The sequence below is a fragment of the Rutidosis leptorrhynchoides genome, unplaced genomic scaffold (genome assembly GCF_046630445.1).
Source record: "Rutidosis leptorrhynchoides isolate AG116_Rl617_1_P2 unplaced genomic scaffold, CSIRO_AGI_Rlap_v1 contig69, whole genome shotgun sequence".
Lineage (NCBI taxonomy): Eukaryota > Viridiplantae > Streptophyta > Magnoliopsida > Asterales > Asteraceae > Rutidosis > Rutidosis leptorrhynchoides.
In genome coordinates this window covers 84,658-106,441 of record NW_027266862.1, presented here as the reverse complement: position 1 = coordinate 106,441, position 21,784 = coordinate 84,658, and the positions used below count along the sequence as shown (strand labels likewise).

General features: G+C 37.9%; 6 protein-coding genes and 1 pseudogene across 8 annotated transcripts; 5 read left to right on the top strand and 2 right to left on the bottom strand.

Moving 5' to 3' along the window:
• Positions 1 to 649: 649 nt before the first annotated feature.
• Positions 650 to 2,981, bottom strand: LOC139885010 (calcium-dependent mitochondrial ATP-magnesium/phosphate carrier protein 2-like). Its single transcript, XM_071868963.1, has 4 exons — positions 2,504 to 2,981; positions 1,169 to 1,945; positions 988 to 1,078; positions 650 to 842 (listed from the first exon to the last, which is right to left on the bottom strand). The coding sequence occupies exons 1-4, from the start codon at positions 2,979 to 2,981 to the stop codon at positions 650 to 652; spliced, it is 1,539 nt and encodes a 512-aa protein (XP_071725064.1).
• A 1,627-nt stretch (positions 2,982 to 4,608) lies between these two features.
• Positions 4,609 to 6,403, top strand: LOC139884999 (uncharacterized). The gene is made up of 4 exons (XM_071868955.1): positions 4,609 to 4,703; positions 4,964 to 5,222; positions 5,321 to 5,515; positions 6,008 to 6,403. The coding sequence occupies exons 1-4, from the start codon at positions 4,609 to 4,611 to the stop codon at positions 6,401 to 6,403; spliced, it is 945 nt and encodes a 314-aa protein (XP_071725056.1).
• Positions 6,404 to 7,008: 605 nt separating this feature from the next.
• LOC139885009 ((+)-neomenthol dehydrogenase-like) lies at positions 7,009 to 7,773 on the top strand (annotated as a pseudogene).
• A 299-nt stretch (positions 7,774 to 8,072) lies between these two features.
• On the top strand, positions 8,073 to 9,610 carry LOC139885012 (succinate dehydrogenase assembly factor 2, mitochondrial-like). 3 transcript variants are annotated; one of them, XM_071868968.1, is made up of 5 exons: positions 8,073 to 8,176; positions 8,271 to 8,369; positions 8,499 to 8,613; positions 9,302 to 9,370; positions 9,464 to 9,610. In XM_071868968.1, exons 1-5 carry the CDS (start codon positions 8,073 to 8,075, stop codon positions 9,608 to 9,610), a joined length of 534 nt encoding a protein of 177 aa, XP_071725069.1. The 3 variants fall into 3 exon arrangements, with proteins under 3 accessions (XP_071725069.1, XP_071725068.1, XP_071725067.1); XM_071868967.1 differs by having other exon boundaries at positions 8,487 to 8,613; XM_071868966.1 differs by having other exon boundaries at positions 8,487 to 8,637.
• A 473-nt stretch (positions 9,611 to 10,083) lies between these two features.
• LOC139885008 (uncharacterized protein At4g14100-like) lies at positions 10,084 to 10,831 on the top strand. Its single transcript, XM_071868962.1, has 2 exons — positions 10,084 to 10,540; positions 10,626 to 10,831. The coding sequence occupies exons 1-2, from the start codon at positions 10,084 to 10,086 to the stop codon at positions 10,829 to 10,831; spliced, it is 663 nt and encodes a 220-aa protein (XP_071725063.1).
• A 1,039-nt stretch (positions 10,832 to 11,870) lies between these two features.
• Positions 11,871 to 13,968, top strand: LOC139885013 (chromophore lyase CRL, chloroplastic-like). Its single transcript, XM_071868969.1, has 9 exons — positions 11,871 to 12,038; positions 12,119 to 12,168; positions 12,291 to 12,351; positions 12,456 to 12,491; positions 12,638 to 12,688; positions 12,916 to 13,008; positions 13,284 to 13,388; positions 13,648 to 13,740; positions 13,831 to 13,968. Exons 1-9 carry the CDS (start codon positions 11,871 to 11,873, stop codon positions 13,966 to 13,968), a joined length of 795 nt encoding a protein of 264 aa, XP_071725070.1.
• Positions 13,969 to 14,279: 311 nt separating this feature from the next.
• On the bottom strand, positions 14,280 to 16,560 carry LOC139884998 (probable beta-1,4-xylosyltransferase IRX10L). The gene is made up of 4 exons (XM_071868954.1): positions 16,518 to 16,560; positions 15,267 to 15,655; positions 14,905 to 15,146; positions 14,280 to 14,793 (listed from the first exon to the last, which is right to left on the bottom strand). The coding sequence occupies exons 2-4, from the start codon at positions 15,534 to 15,536 to the stop codon at positions 14,280 to 14,282; spliced, it is 1,026 nt and encodes a 341-aa protein (XP_071725055.1). The 5' UTR covers positions 15,537 to 15,655; positions 16,518 to 16,560.
• Positions 16,561 to 21,784: the final 5,224 nt, after the last annotated feature.

Genomic DNA, 21,784 nt, shown 5'->3' with positions numbered 1-21,784 from the left:
GCCAAAGTGCTAAAAAGATTCATCCAGCGGTGGATCGAAAAAATCTTACAAATCGGTCGGGGGGACGAAAATCATTAAAATTCTCGCAACCTGAAGGTCACGTCTATTTGACCGAAAAGCCAATAATCTAAGCAAGTTATTCTGAATAATGTTAAACAAGAATCTGAGTAAATGCACAAATAGGGATTTCCGATACACATTCGGGCATCACCATTGCTGAAACAACCTACCTGATAAACAAGAATCGCTGAAACAACCTACCTGATAAACAAGAATCGAAGCAGGAACGATGTGGATGAAAAACTAAATGGAAAATTCTGCATCTTTGATTTCATATTGTAGTGTAGACGAATAAAAATAAAGACATAAAACTACACAGCTATCACCTTGAAAACTAACTTGAATAATGTAAGCATAAGCCAATTTTAATCAATTTTTAGTTCAGAAAATCAAAGGGGAAAACTTTCTGACTACAAGGCTAGCCCCATTCAGACATGGGGAACCATCACCTACTCATCCAGACCAAAGAAAAAAAGACAAGTATATAACCTGCTTGATTAGTGATCTTATTCTCTTTATCATCGTCATCAATACTCAATTACCTACTTCCCGCTATAAAATCAACTCGGTTGACATTAAGAAGTGGATACTAATCAAGATCTAGACTCTTTTTCATTTTTTCATAAACCATATACGTAATGCTTGCAGCTGGAACAACCTTTAGAAGATTCGGTAGGAGTCCTTTGTAGAAACCTCTATAACCTTCTCTCTGAAAAGTTCTCCGAAACACATCCGACATTCCCTTGTATGCATCCGTAGAGTTGGTGCGTTGTGCTTGCAATCTGGAAAAGCAATAATCAATTCAATATCCAATTTAAACAAAACGATGAAAATTTTCAACATTAATACTGGCCAGCTAGTATTTGGAGTGTAATAATGAGTCTCTATTCCAGCTGTCGTAAAAACACAACATGTGTTAGATCATACCTTGTTCTGATGACTTGCAATGGATACACACACGTTGCTCCAAGCGCACCAGAAATTGTTCCACATCCCAGTTGCACAAGTGGACCTGGCTCTGTTTGCACAGTAAAAATAAAAATATATTATTTTTTTATTAAAAAAAAAAAGGAAAAGAAGTAAAATACTAACATATACATATTCTTACCAGTATCATGAAGAATGTGCACCCTTGACAAATCTTTTAAGGTTTCATAGGCAGCAAGATCAATGCCAGCATAAGGGATGATCCCAAGAAGAGAGGGTACGAGGCCTTTATAAAAGGCACGAGGTCCCTCATGAAGCCATATGTCCCTTGTCAGTCTTCCCAAATTGGGTGCTTTCCCATTTTCACTACCACAAGTCTGTAATCGAGTTTTGACAAGATCCAACGGATAGATTGCGGTTTGAGCCACTGCACCAGCCATGCCACCGGCTAAAAGCCTCCCAGACGCACCGATATCGTGCTTGTCTTCCCCTCCAATGGCTTTCTTTAACATTTCATAAGCATAAAACTTGATTGCACTTTCAGGGGCTACCTTCACAACATTCAACCCATTGCCTCGGAAAAAACCTAATAGACCACCTTCCTTGAGTATCTTGTTTATAGCTGGCAAAATACAAGCTCGTTCTGTTTGAACTTGCAAAATCACTTTTAGGCGATCGAGAGGAGCAGTAGCTGTTCGAGAAGCAGCTCCTGCTATGCCCCCTGCAATAAAGTATTTGTATTTCTTGACATGCTGACTCATGCCTTCAGGAATAACAGCTTGTTCTCCAATATCTACGTGGCATACTCTTTCCCAGTGATGATAGATATTCTCAATAGTAGCTTCATGCGGGTACAGTAGAAGGAAATCTCTCCATTCTTCGAATGTTATGATTCCATTATTGTCCTTATCAACATGTTCCACGAAACGTGCAAGCTCTTCATCATCAATTTCAATTCCTGGAAAGTAGAAACTGCCATGGCTTATAAGATGAAAACAACAGTATCCTATGCCAGTTTGAATGAAAAACTTCAACCTTAAGCATAAACAAATGAAACCTTATGGATCAAAATCTACCAAATAAGCCCAAAACCAAGCAATAACTCCTCCTAAACCCCCACCTTTTGCACTTTAAACCACAAGAAGTATATGATTCCGAAATCATAACTAGGTTTGAGGCAACATCACAATATAATACAACCATTACAGATATACAAAAACAAAGTTTCCAGCTTCATAAACTATGACAGCCTATGTTTCAATGTACCATCATAAAAGCACAATCAATAATTCCCTATTATGTTCCTACCTTAAATAATCTGATTCATGAGCTACTTCAAACTAACTTATCATCAATTCACGCTATTGGCCAAAGAACAAAAAGACATGCGAAACACAAGGCCATGCTAAAATATGATTATAGCCCATTGGCATAGCAAACATAACTACATTACCACCGCGGATACATATTAACCAGAGTCGATAATTAGAAAGAAGCTGAAGATACTAAAGCATACCAGCCTTAATCAGTGCATCCCAGAGCTCTTCAGGCAAAATGCAGCCGTTGTGTTCTACATCAATAGCTTGAAAAATCCGATAAAGTTCGAGCTCTTTAGCATCCATATATCTCTTAAACTCGTGATAATCAACCCTCCCATCCTTATTGGCATCACACACCCTGAACAGATCCTTTGCGTACTTATACTGAGAAGGAATCTGTAATGCAGACAACCCAGCCTCGATCTGGGAATAATCTAAATAACCAACATCAGTGGCATCGAAAAAATCAAAAAGGCTACGGATTCTAGTATCCCTCTCCTCCCTCGTCTCGCGCAATGCCAGAAGAACATGATCCATAGACACTTGCCCGGATTTTTTTACGGCGTTGCTACAATCGGGTCCTGTGCCCGTACCCGGTTTAGCCTTCGCCGGAGACTGAGCCTCCAATTTGGGCAACCCCACATGATGCTCTACAGCTTGTCGTGCTCCGGACATGTTTAATTGATTGAGTTGACAGAATTCGATATATGGGTAGATCTAGGTATAGTAGAATCGAGAAAAGGAAACTCTTTTTCAAGTGGGTTTATAGCGTGTGCTAGAAATTGGCATTGGAACAGGAAAACGCAAATATTCATGGACTTTTCTGGTTTTTCTTTTACTTCTGGAGAGTCAAAAATTGGGAAAAATTAAATAAAGAAATATATAGAGATGAACGAGTCAAAATTGTACTCAGTCTAGGAGTAAGGTCTTTTAGACTATGAAAAGAATTCCATGATCAAATCAAATTGATTTTGATGAGAGGTACCTGGTGAGAGGAAAGGGAACAACTTGGGAGTCGATGACGGGTTGATGAATGATGATGATGTTACGAATTAAAAAGGGAACTGATAAGAGGAAAAATCGTAAAAAAAAATTAATATAATATCAAAAATCGTATTTTATTTTTAGCAATAAAAATAAAATAAAAAATCTTGTCGCGTATGAGTTATGATAATGTCTTTACGAAAAAAGGAAGTTACTTCAAAAGTAGCACACTCAAAATGGGCCTGTCAAAGCAGATCTGTTCAATTGCTTGCAATTTAGTCTTGAACTTTAAAGTTTAAGCCCACGTTAAAAGATTTACATGTTGAGTTTGGCGTAATATCGGGATCGGGAAATTCGGGACGATCCTCTGTTCCGACATAGCCTAACACATCATTATTTACCCTCTAAAATGGATAGGTAGGAGCGGTCAGAATTTCACGTCGGAACGTAGTATCGATGGGAACTGCGTTCTATCGTTCTCATGTTATGTTTCGTTAAATTTAGTTTAGTTCCAAATTTTTATAGTACGACATGCTGGCTGAGCTAAGTTCTCTCTCAAGTTTTAGAATTTTTTCATTTTAGCCCTTAAATTTTTTTAATATTCTTTTTAATCTTTCTTTCTCCACATATTTATATATATATTGGTGTATTGTTTAGATCTTCAAGTCGAAGCATAGGATCGGAGTGTTCTACCGTTTTTACATTATGTTTTGTTAAATATAGTTTGATTCCACTATTTAGAAGGTATTTTTGGAGGTACGAATCAATCCAACTCGGAAGTGTTAGGATTCGTTTGGGTCGATTTCCTAATCGATTCGACTTGGTTTAATCGAGCTTTTAAAAGGTGGCGAAACTTCTAAAAAAAACATTTTATGGAACAAGTCCTTCGCATTTTAGTCGCACAAGAAAACATTGCTGCTAACATGCAACAAAGATTACATGAAAACGAAAACAAATCATTTCAGATTATAAGAACACCACACCAATGCAAGTTTCTTTAACATTTTGATTCTTCTATCTATGCAATGATCTTCTCGAATCACATTTGTCTTGTTGTAAATAAATGGAAAACTTAAAAATGGAATGTTTTGACTTTGACCGCCTATTCCTACTCAAGTCATTGGCCAACCCAAAAAAAAGGTAGTTAATCAATTGTGAGGTTGCCGGGCATTTTGCTAATGTTATGAGGCAAAAACGACCCACAAAACACCATTGTTTAACATTTTTCACTAGAGAAAAAAGAAAAGAAGAAAAAGAAATGAAATAATATTCAAAAATATTAATTTCAAAGAGGTAAAAAAGATTGTGTTAGGAGGAGATGACAGGAAAGAAAGAGAAATCGAAGGTGCGAAAAGAACAGAGATTGCAAGAGATTTCTCTCCTCAGAACAATTCCATACTCAGATCATCAAAGGTTGATAAATTCTTGTTTTATAACATTTTTTATAATTTAAATGAATTATACGGTTACTTGTTAACCAGGGAATTTTTAGGTAGGAACTTCATTTATTCGTTACATGCATAATATCAATTGATATTCGTATATTTTAAAAAAAATATCTAATCGTGAAAAGAAGGAATATTGACCATGTAAGTTTGATTTGCATGCATATAATATAGAAACTGTATACCTACAATTTTTCCTTGTTAATTATGGTTTCAATTTTGGCATAGGTGGTGGTCATCGGAGACAGTTGCGGTGGTGACTGGTGCGAACAGGGGAATTGGATTCGAAATCGCTAGACAACTGGCGGGACATGGCTTGACAGTTATCTTAACGGCTAGAGACACGGCTGTCGGAGAAGAAGCTGCTAAAGTGTTGCAAGAAACAGGTCTCACTGTCGATTTCCAAAAACTCGATATCATAGACCCAGAATCAATCAAAGAATTTTGCGAATGGGTACAAACAAAATATGGAGGTGTAGATATTCTGGTAATTAAAATAATTAATTAAAGCATTAATCAATTTTAAAATATTCTTTCTTAAAAGAATTAATTCTTAAAATTAACTAGTTTTGTGAAAAATTACAGGTAAATAATGCAGGAGTTAATTTCAATCTTGGAAATGATAATTCTGTAGAAAATGCTCATATGGTTATTGAAACAAACTATTATGGCACCAAAAATATCACCAAAGCTATGATCCCTCTAATGAGAAATTCTTCTGCTGGTGCTCGAATTGTAAGTGTCAGCTCGCGTCTTGGACGGCTCAATGGAAAACGTAACGTAAGTATCAAGGCAACAATTTCAATTCGCTAATTGTACACGTTATTCTCTAGGGCGTCGTACCGCGTACCTGAAATGTACCCGATACCGGTACTCGTTGGAAATCTGTCACCATTTTTACGAAGAATTTTATAAAAAAATTGATATTTTCTTAACACTAATTTAAAATTAAAACTCAATTTTACTAAAATCTACCGTTTTTTATTTTTCTTCAAACCTCCCTTATAATTCTACGTACATAACTATTACTACCTTAATACGTTATATTTTACATTTTTATATACATCTAAAATATATATATATATTGATGAATTAAAAATATAAAATATCATCTATCACGAAAGAGATTAGGGAGTAAATTTTTTACCAGATTTCTTCAATTTAGCGTACTGGTCCCCCAGTGCTACATAACAATAACAGTGTGCAATAATAATTACCATAGAATTAAACATTTAATCAGAAAAATATGGATTTAAAAATTTCTGTTTGCAGAAAATCCGTGACGAGACAATGAGACAACAACTTTCTGACGTGGAAACCTTAACGGAGGAAGTGGTTGACGGGATGGTAACGGAATTCCTGAAACAAGTAGACGAAGGGACATGGGAATCAGGTGGTTGGCCAAAGACATTGACGGACTACTCCATTTCAAAGCTAGCAGTGAATGCCTACACGAGGATAACGGCAAAGGAACTTTCGGAACGGCCAGACGGTGAAAAGATTTATGTTAATTGTTACTGTCCAGGATGGGTGAAAACTGCTATGACAGGTTATTCTGGTAGTATTTCCACCGAGAACGGAGCTGATACCGGAGTTTGGCTTGCCTTGCTCCCTGAACTTGCTATTTCCGGCAAGTTTTTTGCAGAGAGACGTGAAATTAACTTCTAATTAACCAGCCAACAAATTAAATTCCGGGCTGGTTTTTGTCTTGGGTTTTGTTGATTTTATTAAATTTGTAGTTCTTTGCTTTGTATTCTTAATTAATTTGTTGCTACTTGTTAATATATAATCAAAATATCTTTAAATTATAATTAACATCTGTTCTTAATTAATGGTCATATTTATAAAATATATAATTAATATAACGGTTGCTCGTATTAGAATTTGAAAATATATAATACTGCATTCCTCCCGTAGTTAATTAACTGTCGATAACAGAAAAAATAAAATGTTATTCTGAAAAAACAATTACAGGAAAAAATTAACGTTTCTATTTTCAGGTATGGTTTTGTAAGCAAATTTAGTTTAGGTACTATTTTGTGAACTGGAAGCAAGTTTAGGCAGTAACAATGTATAACGACGTGAACTAGCGCTTCATTAACACCGTCAAAGCAACGCCGTTAGACACCATCACTTCCTTTCTTCCTCACTGTTTGCGAAGTTGCTTTGCTAGATTGCTTCTCTACCAAAATCTGCAAATTACAAAAATCTGCTAATTGTTTCTGTCAATCACCAAGAAAATCCATTGGAGGTGAATTGGATGTGAGGAGAAAATGACGGGGAAGAAAGAGAAAGCGAAGGAGAGAAGAGAAAGCTGACTGCAAGAGATTTCCCATCTCAGAACAATTCCCTACTCCGATCAACAAAGGTTCTTCGAATCAAACTATAAATTGTTTTTTTTTTTTGGTAAAAATCTTACATTTACCAAATGGGTTTTTCATTTTATTGTCAAATTATGATTATGTATGCTTCAAGATTCTTTTCTTTCTAGGTGGTGGTCTTCAGAAACAGTTGCTGTGGTGACTGGTTCGAATAGAGGAATTGGATTTGAAGTTGCCAGACAGCTTGCTGGCCATGGCTTGAAAGTTATACTTACAGCTAGAGACGAAGCTGTTGGCAGAGAAGCAGCTAAGATATTGCGAGAAGATGGTCTGAATGTGGACCTCCATCAACTCAATGTCTTAGGACCAGAATCTATAAGAGAGTTTTGTGACTGGGTACAACAAACATATGGTGGTGTAGATATTCTGGTTGTACAAATTGCTTTCTCCAATCTTATCTATACCCCTCTTCGTTTTTTATGAATACTTATGTTTAAATTGTCTGTGTTACAGGTAAATAATGCAGGAGTTAACTATAATCTGGGATTTGATAACTCTGTAGAATTTGCACATCAGGTTCTTGCCACCAACTATTATGGAACTAAAAGTATGACCAAAGCTATGATCCCATTGATGCGAAATTCATCTGCTGGTGCTCATATTGTAAATGTGAGTTCTCGGCTCGGTAGACTGAATGACAGAGGTAATGTAAGTTAAACAACCCCTTACTAATCTTCCTCTTCAAAAAATAACTACAGGGACTTCCGAACTTGATTCAGAAAATTACAGGGATTTACGAACCATTTTCAAACCTTTGATTCAAGAAAAAAACATTATTACGTCTTTAAACTTGTTTAGTTTGAGAGCTTGTTGTCCCTTTAGCCCACCACGTCTAATTAGCCTCCCATGTGTGGACAAAAGAAAGCCACACTTCCCTTTGTTAGTTTTTGTTTCGGTATAATACGTCGCCTTTCGTTCTTCCAGCATACCGAAGCTTAACAAATCTATCACAAAAAATGGCCAGCTTCAAGCGAGCTCTGATCAACGTCCACCGTATTCTCAATTCCACCACCGTATCCGCTCGGACAGTAACTAACACTCGCGCGAGTACACTTTTCAGGTACCCTTTTTTCTTTTCAGTATCTTATTATGTACTTGATCAAATCAAGTAATTTACAATGTTTTTTTTTTGGCCTTCTTCTTCTCTTTGATAGGCCTCAATACTATTTGGTGCCACGTTATTTTTCTTCTAACTCTGAGTCACTTCAAATCGATTTATCCAATGAAGAGAGCAAACGGCGTTTACTTAACAGGTTTTCCCTATTGTTATGTTGCTTTAGTTTGATTTTTGTATATGTATGATTTCGATGTTTTTTTCTCGAGTACTTGAATGATCATTCTATTCATGGGTTTTCGTAACTTTGGTGTAGATTGATGTATAGAAGCAAACAGAGAGGATATTTGGAGCTGGATTTGGTTCTGGGAACATGGGTTGAGGAGCATATTCAATCCATGGACGAAAATGGGATTAAATCTCTTCTCCAAGTCCTCGACTTGGTAATTTCCTCAAACGATATCCTTGTTTGTTGTTAGTTGTTACACGCAACACAATGCCTTTTTTTTTTTTTTTTTTTCTCGTTTTGAATGAATTGAGTTCAATGTCTCTTGTTACTATCTGAAGAATTGACTTGATCGCCAAAGAGTATAACATTGCATATCGTCCGAGACTATATCTGCCAAGGAATCACCAATATGTCTGCCTGGGGTATAATTTCATGAAGTAATCTAAATTGGCTGTTTGTTGGTGACCCATTGTAGTCTTTATGAAACTTTATATGCCACATTGCTAGGTTTAATTTCTCAAGATATGGTGCAAAAATGCATAGCAGTGCCTTGAAAGGGTTAGGCTTCTAAGTTGACACTTATCTATATAATATATCTACTGTAAATTGGACCCTAATGTTCTTTCAATCAGCTATTGGGAATGTGAAAGTTTTTTTTGTGCCACAAGTTTAGAAAGGCATTGGGTAACTAGCATAGTGAAAGTCTGTGCCGTTGCTGACTTTTCTCAGGCTTGTTTAACCAATTTGAGTGATTCAGTTGAATCTTCTTTCATTTCTGTGATATCTTTCTAATCAGGTTGCAATTGGTGTATATAGGCTTCAAAAGAGAGATTGAGATACAATATTTGCTGATTGGAATTCTAGTTTTTCTTGTTTGTGAATATCCTACATTTGTTTTGCAGGAAAACCCTGATCTATGGAAGTGGCTATCTGGTCAGGAGCAAGCACCCGAGACAGTGAGCGTAAATCCTGTGAGAATCTGAAACATTTCAGTTGCATTTTGTTTTTCCATCATTTATATAGTCTGTCTTCAATCTGATGGATACATCATTGTTTTGGTATAGGTTTTCTCTGCATTGCATGAGAATGTCATGAAAAATCTGGATAAACATGCTGCCCCCGAGACTCGAGCTACGCCAGGCCAACCGTGGGTAAGAGGATGGGATGACATCAAGAAAGGTCGTGATGGCCCTGTTGCTGGAAACCAGTAGTTCACATTTTATGATGCTTTTCTTCTTATCATCTTCTAGAAGAAGACTGTTTGTATGAAAATGTAATAATTTATGTGATACTTGTACAAGTGTTAGTTTGTCTAATACGAATAAGGTCTAGGCTGAAGTGAAAAGCCAAGAATGTGTTGTTTGTGATTCTGTTGAGCTTCAGAAAGCTCTGTGAATGAAAATGCTTCTGTTTGGCTCTATTTTGCATAGTTTAATAGTACCTTCTTTAGTGATGGACACAAAATTTACCTATTGAACTGAACTGAATTGATTTGGTTGGATGATTTCTAAAGAAATCGGTTCGGTTCATAATTTTTTTCATAATTGGAAAGCCAAAATAGTTGCACTGCATGAAGGGCAAATTTGGCAATTCAGTTTTGTTTTCCAAAGGATAAAAGCTAATCCACATATGGATTATCTATTATTCACTACAGTGGACTGGAGTATTAGCTTCATGCACAAGGATGAAGATGAGCATCTTCTTCTCCATTCCAATCTTCATCATCATTTTATCGGTTTCCGTTTTGGAATCCTCAGAGCCAGTCCCGACTCCATGGCCTCATCAATTCCATTCACTCCTCTACATGAACAGGAGTGGGACGCTCCAAGCAACTAATCTATGGTACGACTGGACAAATGGACGCAACTTCAACATTATCCAGGACCAGCTCGGAAAGCTGACGTACGATCTAGAATGGGATAATCACACTTCCTTCATCTACACCTTAGACTCTAACAAAGAATGTCGAGTCCTACAATTTCCGGTCGGAATTCTCCGACCAAACTGGATGGACGGGGCCACCTATCTCGGCCAACAACAAGTGGACGGCTTCTTATGTAACGTGTGGGAGAAGGTTGACTTCATTTGGTATGCTGAGGATGTCGTCACTAAAAGGCCTGTTTATTTTATCTTCTATACAGGTAACCATCACAAACAAACTCAAATCTTCAATTCCATGATTTCAACTTCTCAATTATTAATTGATTGATTGTATTTGAATTGTAGGATATAGTGCTCATGTGATGACATTTGAGGTTGGAGCTGTGCTTGAAGATGAAAAATGGCAGGCTCCTGTTTACTGTTTTGGGGATGATGATGATGATAAACTTAAGGATATAACAATGGAGATAAAAGATACTATCGATTCCAATGTATGGGGCACCTTTTCTAGGGGACTATTCGCTGGCGATTATTTTGCGCAGCGGCAATGATAACATGTCACTATTAATCTATGATGATGATGATATCGACTTTCTCGTCTATTTATTAGAGTTTGTTCTTTTTTGTTTCTTCTCGACTCGTCTCCTCTATTTAGTTTGCTACTAATAGCTCATCTATATCATCATATAACTAGTTTTATTACTCCTATTAGCCATTTAGTCATGTGTTATGTGCTTTTGCATTTATCGTTTCTATTGTAACAACATAATTTAGATATAGCCACAATTTTTATTAGATTTTCGAAAATCCTTCAACTACAAACAGTAAAGATATTATATAGAGAAAATTTCACTGCCACTGAAAAATGAAAAGGATCGAAGTCCCTCAAGCATTGAGATCGAGATTGATGCGAACAAAAAAAAACTTGATTACTTGCGGAGCATAGACCCGAAATATAATGGGATCATTTATATAAATTTATAATTTTTTTAGGATAATGGGGTCAATTTGTATATATTATGGGGTCATTTGGCAATCAAATCTTTAATAGTGAAAGTAAAGGGGGAATTATATCATTTAAAATTTTAGTGGGGGCAGATCGTAAAATAAGAAATACCTTAGGAGGCTTATAATATTTACCCATAATTCATAGTAGGCCTTTTATATGAGCTGGGAAACAAAACACTTGACCCAACAACGTTATTTGTTGGCTTGTCCATAATTTTTGTGGCCATAAGGCCGTGTTTGGTCATTTAACAGTTTAATCCAAATGCTTACAGACACGTAGAAGAGTTTCGAAAACATGTAAAAATGGAGACGAACTTATCAAAACAAACCAATACCGTCAATCAAACTCCTTCTCATCATCACCAAAAATCAATAACGAGGAGTGATGACGTGGCAACCATAAAACTCCACCACACCACACTTTTCGTTTTCCGCTACTATTCTCAATCAAATCTCAAAACACCAAATTCGATTTTGTAATTTTGGAGCCATGCACGAAATCTGTGTGCAGAGTGTAGGAATGTGGTGAATGAAATTTGGATAATCAGGCTATATTGTATTTTGTTTCGTTTGGATAAATAAATGGTGACGGGCTCGGATGATAACAACAATGGATGGAGCATAGCTCAAGGCTTAGTAGTGAAGACGCTTGTGTTAATCGGTGGTGCTCTTTTGATTAAACGATTCACTAAGTCTAAGACTCGATGGGACCATGCCCATTTCGTCTCTCACTCTCTTAGCGGCGAAAAGGTACTATTTTTACCTTTTATCTTAAATTAATTTGATATTAGTTTCGATTTTGATTTGTAATTTTTGTTTGGGAGGTATAGTTTACTAAGGAGCAAGCGTCTAGAGATCCTGATAATTACTTCAATATCAGGTTTGTTTACCATTTCGAACCAATAATACAGACACACATATCAATGGTTGCTTGATGTTTCATTAACATTTTTTTTTTTTAAGAACAATGTTTCATTAACATTAGTAAGGGTATCTATGCAGAATGCTAACATGCCCAGCAGCAGAGATGGTAGATGGTTCCAAAGTTTTGTACTTTGAACAGGTCAGCGTCAAGTTTCTATTTTAACTCAAAATCTCTCATAATTCAATTTTGCTATATTTTAATGATCATTCGTTAAGCGGTAATCTTCTTATTTGGGTGTTTAGGCATTTTGGAGGACTCCTCAAAGACCCTTTCGCCAGGTGCAGCATCCATGGATCCTATATTGTTAATATTTCTCCAATCCTGTTCTGTTGTCTTCATGTTTGTTGAACTTTTTTTCTTTGTCTGGTTTAATGTAAAGGAACTTTTTACCTTAAATGCTTTTGATTTAATGCTTTTATGACAGAGATTTTATATGGTGAAGCCTTGTCCAAAAGAGTTGAAATGTGATGTTGAGGTAGGCTTTGATCTAACTTATGTTCTATTTCTATGGAACTTGCTATTTTGAGGTGCTTATTCGGCCTTTATGTGTCTGCATCAGTAGTATACTTGCATATTTTGTATATTTTCTCCTTTATTGCCAGCAATCCTTCATGCTTATTTTAAATAGTTAGCATATTCTGCATTCTCATGTTCGGATCAAACAGCATTTAAATATATTCTCTATTCTATTTGTGGGTGCAGGTACTCTCATATGCAATTAGAGACCCAGAAGAGTATAAGAATTTCTGTGATCGACCGAAGGCCCAGCGTCCACAGACAGAAGAAGTCATAAGTGTAAGCAACAAATCATGTTTTAACATCTCTATAGTTCTGTGATATTTCCCACAAGACTTCTTTGGAAACTTTGTGTGCCTTTGGTATCTTCCACTTTTTAAAAGCTTTGGAAATCTTTGTCCTCAATCCATAGTTATTGTCATACCATATCAGAATAGGACCATTTATTCCTGGAAACGTTTTGCAAACTAGCATTACATTTCTGTTTGATTTATTAGGATTTTCGGTTGGTGTATGCATATATGCGCTAACATCACGCAAATTGTTTTACTCAGGACATTGCAGAACACCTAACTACAATACATCTCAAACGATGTGAAAGAGGAAAACGTTGCTTATATCAAGGCTCTACTCCAGAAGGCGGATTTCCAAATTCATGGGTTTGTGCCTTTTAATCTCTACCTACTAGGAACTAGAATTTGGCTTGTTTGGTCATGGAAATCTAGTTTCCAATCTCTCAGTAACTAAAAGTTCTTAGTGGAATTTTGACAAATGAATTTCCTGTTTCTGAAATTTGAAACTTAGTAGTATTCTTGTAAATTAGTGGAATTTTTGGGAAACTGAAACTGATTTCATGTAGTTAAATGGCCATCTTTTCTGAGACATGCATAAGCTGATTGATTATTTTCTTTGCAACAGAATGGGGCAACGCACTGTACTTCAGAACTTTCAATTCTGAAGAATAACGAGGTACATATGTGGGATAAGGGTTACGATGATGAGGGAAATCAGGTTTGTTTCACTTTCTTACATTTCGTTTCACTTACTTAGGACTTAGGATGAAGGAAAAATATTCAACAAAAACTGTTTTGCCTGTGACAGGTCTGGGGAGTGAAAGAAGGTCCATATGAGTTCAAGCCTGCCGTTAACTCGAGTTACGATGACTTGTATACACCTTTGACTTTCCCATTGCAGACCATGGAGAAAAGAATAGAGGGCTCATTTGTCTTGGAAGAATGATTACTTGTTTCATATATACCTTATGTAAATGATTGACTACACTTGAGAACGTATCCAACCTTCTTTGAAAGGATCATTTTTTAACTTTTAATAGTTCAGAAAGTGTCAGCATAAAATGAGCTCCTGATTATTTAGCATTGATGTATCTATCATGTATGTAGTGAAGCACTGGATAATACAGTCAATAAGATAACTGCTTGTCTGAAGTACCTTCGATTGGCCAGGGTAAGATTTACAAATTATTACTCAAAGTCCATACATTCAGGAGAAAGAAAAGAATTCCTACTACATGACAATAGGTATATTACTTACTACCAAGGTTTCAAGTCACCAATGGGTCCTGCTGTCCAATTTAAGACTTTCTCGCCAGGACTCAAGAATACAGTCGTGTCGTGTGGCAACTTGCGAGCAAGACCATTGAGTACCTGATGAAAAGCATCTCCTTGTTCAACTGGTTGAGGGAATAACATGGCCTGTTTCATTGAAGGGTTTGCTAACAATCTCTGTTTCCGAAGTATTACTTCTGGTGGGATTGACGTCAATATGCTGTCCAGCTGAGGAACGTCCTTTTCGTCCACAAATACCCCTATGTCTTCCCATGGGATCGCATCGGCAAATGGTAAAACGATGTCGTCCGCTATAATCACAGGGATGCATCCAAATATCACTGCCTCGACCAATCTCGGACTCCATGGAGCCCACCCGAGGGGACACAGACAGAATACGGCTCGTTGCATGTCCTCGTAGTAGGTTGTTGGGTGCTCTGTCGAAATGTCAAAAAGCGGATTGTTCTTGAAATTCTCCCACACCGCTGCTCGTGCACCTCTGTAAATATAGATTAGAGAAAAAGAGTTCTTCTTTTAGAGACTCTCTTGGCCTGACTGATTTACCATAGTACATTCTTAAAATTTTTAAATTATTGGTTATGAGACGTACCTTGCATAATATCCACCTTCAGGATCATTACCCACATCATAAAACAAGCCTCGGAAGTAAACGAATATGGACCTAGGAGTCTTTTCCGGAATCAGGTGGGCATGCATTTTCTGTGGAGGAGCATATGGGGGAACTGTGATTGACCCCTCTTTCAAGCAAACATGGTTTCTTTGTCCGAAAGTCTGAACCAATGTTGCACGCTGAAGCAATGGGAGAATTCCTCTTTCAATGGCCTTCTCTTCCTGCAATTTAATAGTGATTAGGAACTATCAGTAGCTAAAATAGCAATAATCATCATAAAAACCATATAGCCAGTCACAAAATACATTAATTCACTCCAATCTGGTTAAAGGTCAGCTTACCTGATAATGAAAGCATGCTCCAAAGTCATGGGGCACTACAAAGAAGTGGTCAGCTCCTTCCGTGCGATTCCAGTAAGGCCAGTTGGAAGAAATAAGCTGAATCGCACTTCTCATCATCCTTGGCGATTTAAAAGGCAAAGGAAGACCATTGGGAGTCAGGTCACACGTGGTGTACACAGGAGTATAAAACCAATCAGCTTCTTCAGGATTAAGAGTCCGAACAGGGCTCGACAATAGAAACCTATGCATGAAGATCTCAGCAGCAAACATGTGTGTGAGGCATCTTGGGTCTTTCTGCAGAATCTTCTTGTTGTATTTGCTAGGAAGTTCATATACAAAAACTTTCAACCTTCCCACTGGATCATCTTCCAAGACATCACCAGCACTACCTATTATCATGCAAAAAAGCATACTTAAAGAGCTCAAAGTTTAAATCAGCTCATTTCAAATTATATACTTAAAAATAGAACACTTAGGTCAACTCCCAAGAAATATAAATGCTAGCATACCATCCTACTGCTAACCAAATTTGACAAAAGTTTTAAACTAGCCACCTTCCCAGAAATTAAAACTCAATAGAATGACAGAAGAGTAAAAGTCGAAATCAAATTCCAACCAATATCTTTCTCTGCCTCCAACATACAGTGCCTAGAGCACAAGTTTATTACCAGCAGAGTCTAATTTGGATTGAAATGACCCAGTCAAACAGAGTGTCAAGCTTAGTCAAAGCTCTGTCAACTGGAGCTATATTCTACCATAAAACATGCCAAGTCAAGCAACCAGCTTTCTATATGAGGCTCAAACATCTGTCCCCCATGGCTAATTCAACTTAGGATTGAAAGAGAAAGTAATAATACCATATCAGTATCAAGTTAAACATATACTTCCATGTTCAATTTGCCAGTATAGATGCAGTTCATTTATTTATTCCCTTTCTAAGCTCTTGACCTAATACAGAACTGTAATTGACAAATATCACCTAAAGAAAAGCCTCAGATTTAGGCATTTTGCAGCAATGACAGAAAACGTGATTACTGATTTCAAAGCTACTTTTAGATTGTATTAAGTCAACAATCAGAAATGAATAAATATCCAAATCGAATCCGAGATTAACAACAGATCCCATAATCCTACTAGCCCTAAATCATGCATGACAACCGAATCGAACCCAAAATGACAAACAATCAAAAACCCTAAATAAATCTCAGAGCTCAAAAGATCAAGCATGAAATAAATGAAGCTGAATCAAACCTGAAATTCGCTCAGTGGGATGGCTCCTCTCCAGCTGAAAAGCATCAATCCACTGAAGCACGGAAAGAAAAAGAATCCCAGCAAGTAAAATCTTCATTTCGAAATAAATCTACAAGTTGAAACGAAAAGAGAATTGGAAAAATGGGGTTCTTGTAGAGAAATCGCAAATATGTGGTGGGATGTCAATGGAGATAGTAGTTAAGAGGAATCAAAAAGAAGCTTTGATAGAGAAGGGTAAGCAAACTCCGATTTGAGAAAACACACAGAGAAGAAGAATCTTGTTCTTCAACAACAGTTGTTGTTTTGGATTACTTTATTATTTGGAATCAAGAGCATATTTTAATATGATTTAAACAGAGGGTTTGATTTATTTTTTTATTTTTCATTTTCTGGGTTTGATGAGATATTCCATCACAGCTAGCGGAAAGCATAATCCAACTGTATGTGTAAGCATTGCTTCTTCAACCCTCAATAGCTCAACTTCAACAACTCTATGGAAGAGTCAATTTTCGGAACCAATTAATATTTCTTTATATATATAAGTAACAATAACCATTTAATAAAATATATTATTATATAAATAATAAATTATATATTTAATTTAAATTCTATCAATTTATATCAACAAGATATGTAATTTTTTTTAAAAAAATGTTAAATAATTTAATTTTTTATAAATATTTACTATTTTTTTATAATACGAAATAATAAAGATTATTAAATATTTAAGGAGTATAATATTATTCATATTAAGAAAATTGTATAAATATTAGCACATGTCGAAGTGGAGGGTGGTTGCCGGATATTCATTGACGAGTTAAATTTTAGACGGTCAAATTTTACTTTAGAAGTAGAAGGAAATTTCATTGAAAATATCAAGATCAAGACAAATCATAGCTTTCTTAATGTTACTTTTCACTTTAATAAGCGAGATGGAAGTTGCAGAAAATTACATATGTATATTTTTTTAAATACATGTAAATATTTGGAAACGAAAAATGGAAAGGCGAACGGATGTAATCCGACCGGCAATGGAATGCCAGTCGGACTACTTAATTAAACTGTATTAAGGTTAATTAAGTCGGCAAAGAAAATGCCGGTGACAGCTCACACAAAACCGGCTGTTTAATTGCCGGACACAGCACAAAACCGGCTGTGTAATTGCCGGTCACGAGACACAAAACCGGCACTTAAAGTGCTGGTCCACTTGCTCTACCGTTTTCCCCACGAATGCATGTGTTACACGTTGGTTTTGGGACACAAAACCGGCAGCTTAAATGCCGGTCCCAACCCACAAAACCGTCAACCTCTGTGCCGGTCCAATGCTGCCGTTTTTTTCCCCAATGCATGTAGAACACGTGTCATTGCCGTGAACTTCTTTCATTCCATGTGTGACAAGTGTCTTGGAGGATGAATTTTTGAGTTCAAACCGGCAGCTTAAGCCTTTATAAGCTGTCTCCGTCTCTCCTTTTCATTTGCGTCATTTTCAATCCTTCTCTCACTTCTCTTGTTTTATTTATTAGAGTTCTATCATTTTCGGTAGTTTGAGGTGTAAAGGAAATCAAATCCGAACGAATATTTCCACGATTTTTTTGTACGGACATATATTCCGACGAGTAAGGTATTTTTCTCTGTATGTATTTAATTTTCGTTGCAATTTAATGTATTTCTGCAATGTAATGATGTATTCAGAGTTGTAGTTTTGTTCAGTGCATTCCGAGTCGTAGTTCTGTTAGGATCATTCCAGCTTGTAGTTCTGTTGAGTTCAGTCCAGGTTGTAGTTCTGTTGAGTTCATTCCAGGTTGTAGTTCTGTTGAGTTCATTCCAGGTTGTTGTTCTGTTGAGTTCATTCCATGTTGTAGTTCGGTTGAGTTCATTCCAGGTTGTTGTTCTGTTGAATTCATTCCAGGTTGTAGTTCGGTTGAGTTCATTCCAGGTTGTAGTTCTGTTGAGTTCATTCCAGGTTGTAGTTCTGTTTATTAAATAGGAGATTATTAAATAAAATTCATTACATTGTAATTAAGATTTAAATGTATATTTTTTTTAATAAATAATTTATTGAGACGGTTAAATATTTTGGTTTGTTAGATTATTTAGTTCTAAATAATTTAAATTTCTTAATTTTTTTTTATAAAATAATTTAATCAACAATATAAAATGATTAAATTAGAAAGTTTAACGGTTAGAATATATATTCAAATGAAATCATTTTATTAAAATTTACTGAGGCGATTATTAAGGTGATTAATTTTATAGGACTAATTTTTATTGTTATTTTTTTCCAGATTATGGCGGCGAGATCCTCTTGGATGGCGCAGGGTCCTACTTCGGATGATCTACTGTGGTTTCAGCCGCAGCACAGGTCCCGCGACATATTTTCGTCCGGGGAGGATGTCGAGGATGCTATGAGGATGAGGAGAGCTGACTTATTCTTCTGGGAGTGCATGGCGGACGACGAAGGGTATGCAACCGAAGAGGTCATGTACTATATACGGTTGATGGGTTTCGGCTTGATTGCGAAGGTCGGGTACATGGAGTACGACCACCACCTCCTTACCGCACTAGCTGAGCGATGGAGGCCGGAGACACATTCCTTCCATCTATCTGTCGGCGAGGCCTCTATTACCCTACAGGACGTGGAGGTGCTGCTCGGACTTCGGGTCGACGGTGCCCCCGTAACTGGTACCGAGACGTACCCCCCCGACATCGATGGGTACCTATTTGGATTATTGGGCTTCGTGCCGGAGAAGACATCCAAGACTGGCATAAAATTGACAAGTATTAAGGCCCACCTCCAGGGACTTCACGGGGAAGAAATTACCACTGAGCTGGATGCGCTTCAAAGGGCACGATGTATGCTAGCATTTTTGCTCGCTGGTTGTTTCTTTCCAGATCACAGCCAGAACAAAATCGACCTATTCACACTGCGCCTCCTAGAAGACCCAGAGAGGTGCGGTTGTTTCAGCTGGGGCAGCGCCCTTCTGGCATACACATATCGCGCACTATGCGATTCGGCGCGATCTGGTGAGAAGAACTCTCTCATGTGAGGTCTACTCGTCCAGTCATGGGCATGGACGAGGATATCTAAAGTGAGGCCAAGGTATCGTCGAGGGGATGAGCTGCCTCCGGACTCCCCACTTGCTGCAAAGTAATTTCGCGAATTCTATATATTATAACGACTGTCATTAAGTTATGTTTTTTATGCAGTTTACTAAAATGCTAATCGACGCAGGTGGACGAGACCTATGTCGAGGACTACCATCACCAGCCATTCACTAGTAGGTTATAGAGATCAGCTCTCGGTCCTGACTCCATCGCAGGTATTTTAAATTTTTCAGACCATTATTTTTCGTAATATTAATTTATTTCTAACAATTATTTTCCTCATTTCGTTTCAGTTCGATTGGACACCGTATGCCGACCTGCTTGTCGGTCTACCGAATGGATGCCGTCAAGGCGAGAATATATGGATGTCCAGGACTTACCTCCACTACTTTTATGTTGTGGAGTGTCACTATCCTGACAGGGTGATGCGGCAGTTCGGTCGCCTGCAGCATGTGCCACAGGCACCCCTAGATCAGCCAGGTACTGAGATCTTGCACCGGACGAAGAGGTCGTCCTACGCTGTGGACTGGGAAGCTGTTCATGACTGGCACGTTCGTCATTGGGTCCGACGTGCGGACCATGTCGTTGAGGGCCCGCCGACACTTGGCCCGACAACGGCGCCCCGATATGGAGAGTGGTGTATGGAGAGGACAGTCCGATTCGTTCAGCAGCCCGGTCGGCCGCCGTCCAGCGGGGGTTACCATGGCCATACGGGTTCGGTTAATGCCTTGGTACGTAATGTTTATAACTGTTACGGTGATGTTATGTTTTACTTATCAATTCAATGTTTAGGTGATATGATGTTTTACTTATTAATTCGCTGTTTAGTTCATGTGATGCTTTACTTATTAGAAATTGTTCTGTGGTATTCATTTGCAGAGCCACGGGTTGAGCAGAATAATATACGAGGTGCAAAGACTTGAGGAGTTGTTTAGTCACAACGAATATCACCGTGCGTGTAGTGAAGGTTTCGGTAAGGTCTCGTCCAATCTCCGTAATCTGATGGAGGCGTCTGGTGTGCCGATATTAGAGGAGACCGCCATAGCGCTGCAGGACGTCGTTCAAGTGGATCCCACACAGGGTTACAGGGCCCCACAACGGAGATCATTTCTACAAAGGCTAGGCAGTCGGGTATTGGGTAGCGGGAGACGACGCAGAGACCGACCACCTGAGGTACCTCATCCTCCTTATGTACCTCCTCCTCCTCCGCCGGCCGCTGCTCGACATTCCGTTTCTGATTTTAGGCCAGGTCCTTCTCGGCCCCCTGGGTCTTCTCGTCATAGTCGGTCGTCCGGTCGTCCCACATTATCACATCGTGGAGGTGGTCTCCAACAAGCGCCAGGTGCACCGCCAATCGACTTGGAAAATGTGCAGTCCGATTGGCCAAGCGGCTTCACGGGTATATTCACTTCCACCGATTATCGTGTCGAGGACTTGACCGACACGACTTCTCCATATGTTGAGATCCCCGAATCAATGGCGGCTTCCAGACCTCCCACTCAGCCGGGTACTATTCAGCATGATTTCATGGGCGCCCTGTTTGATTATGATATGCCCGCACAGCATATGACGGCTCCGATCGATAGCGGAGTGGACGTTAGTTTAGGGATCGGATCGAGCTCTCGGGGCCTTCCCGAGACGTCCACAGCCGGGTTATCGGGTTTTGCGGAGTACGCAACACAGTAGGGAGGGGGTACTTATTATGGTTAGAATATGTTTGTAATAATTTTTACGGTTTCACGTACTTTTTCTAATGTACATTTATTGACAACTGTAATCGTTTGATCTTATCGTAATTATTAGGCACTAGTATTCAATCTGCCGAACCGACTGCGGAGGACGTACGGGTGCGACGATCGACTAGAGCCAATTTCGGTCAGAAGGAAAAACGCAGCAGTTGGTTATATCCCGACGTCAGATGATATAGATTTTTTTTTTTATCTTATTAATTAAATTTAGACTATATGAAGGAGTAGTCTTTCGTCGTATGTATATGGGATGGATTTCATAAACAAAGAACATATATATTTTTGATTGTACGAAGTAAAACAAAATAATATCTACTCATATGGTTATTTTAATGGTTAAGTATATGGGTTTTAAAAGTTTATATTTATACGTACAATTTTATTTTTTTAATTTTACACTCTATACTCCGAACA

Coding starts and splice junctions, on each gene's coding strand:
- LOC139885010 (XM_071868963.1), bottom strand. CDS start 2,981: ATGTCCGGAGCACGACAAGCTGTAGAGCATCATGTGGGGTTGCCCAAA. Junction 1,079..1,168: donor GCACATTCTTCATGATACTG/GTAAGAATATGT, acceptor CTGTGCAAACAG/AGCCAGGTCCACTTGTGCAA. Junction 843..987: donor TTGCAAGTCATCAGAACAAG/GTATGATCTAAC, acceptor TTGCTTTTCCAG/ATTGCAAGCACAACGCACCA.
- LOC139884999 (XM_071868955.1), top strand. CDS start 4,609: ATGACAGGAAAGAAAGAGAAATCGAAGGTGCGAAAAGAACAGAGATTG. Junction 4,704..4,963: donor CCATACTCAGATCATCAAAG/GTTGATAAATTC, acceptor ATTTTGGCATAG/GTGGTGGTCATCGGAGACAG. Junction 5,516..6,007: donor GGCTCAATGGAAAACGTAAC/GTAAGTATCAAG, acceptor TTCTGTTTGCAG/AAAATCCGTGACGAGACAAT.
- LOC139885012 (XM_071868966.1), top strand. CDS start 8,073: ATGGCCAGCTTCAAGCGAGCTCTGATCAACGTCCACCGTATTCTCAAT. Junction 8,177..8,270: donor CGCGCGAGTACACTTTTCAG/GTACCCTTTTTT, acceptor TCTCTTTGATAG/GCCTCAATACTATTTGGTGC. Junction 9,371..9,463: donor AGACAGTGAGCGTAAATCCT/GTGAGAATCTGA, acceptor GTTTTGGTATAG/GTTTTCTCTGCATTGCATGA.
- LOC139885008 (XM_071868962.1), top strand. CDS start 10,084: ATGAAGATGAGCATCTTCTTCTCCATTCCAATCTTCATCATCATTTTA. Junction 10,541..10,625: donor TTATTTTATCTTCTATACAG/GTAACCATCACA, acceptor TTTGAATTGTAG/GATATAGTGCTCATGTGATG.
- LOC139885013 (XM_071868969.1), top strand. CDS start 11,871: ATGGTGACGGGCTCGGATGATAACAACAATGGATGGAGCATAGCTCAA. Junction 12,689..12,915: donor AGTTGAAATGTGATGTTGAG/GTAGGCTTTGAT, acceptor TTGTGGGTGCAG/GTACTCTCATATGCAATTAG. Junction 13,389..13,647: donor GCGGATTTCCAAATTCATGG/GTTTGTGCCTTT, acceptor TCTTTGCAACAG/AATGGGGCAACGCACTGTAC.
- LOC139884998 (XM_071868954.1), bottom strand. CDS start 15,536: ATGTTTGCTGCTGAGATCTTCATGCATAGGTTTCTATTGTCGAGCCCT. Junction 15,147..15,266: donor GAGCATGCTTTCATTATCAG/GTAAGCTGACCT, acceptor ATTAAATTGCAG/GAAGAGAAGGCCATTGAAAG. Junction 14,794..14,904: donor GAAGGTGGATATTATGCAAG/GTACGTCTCATA, acceptor CTATATTTACAG/AGGTGCACGAGCAGCGGTGT.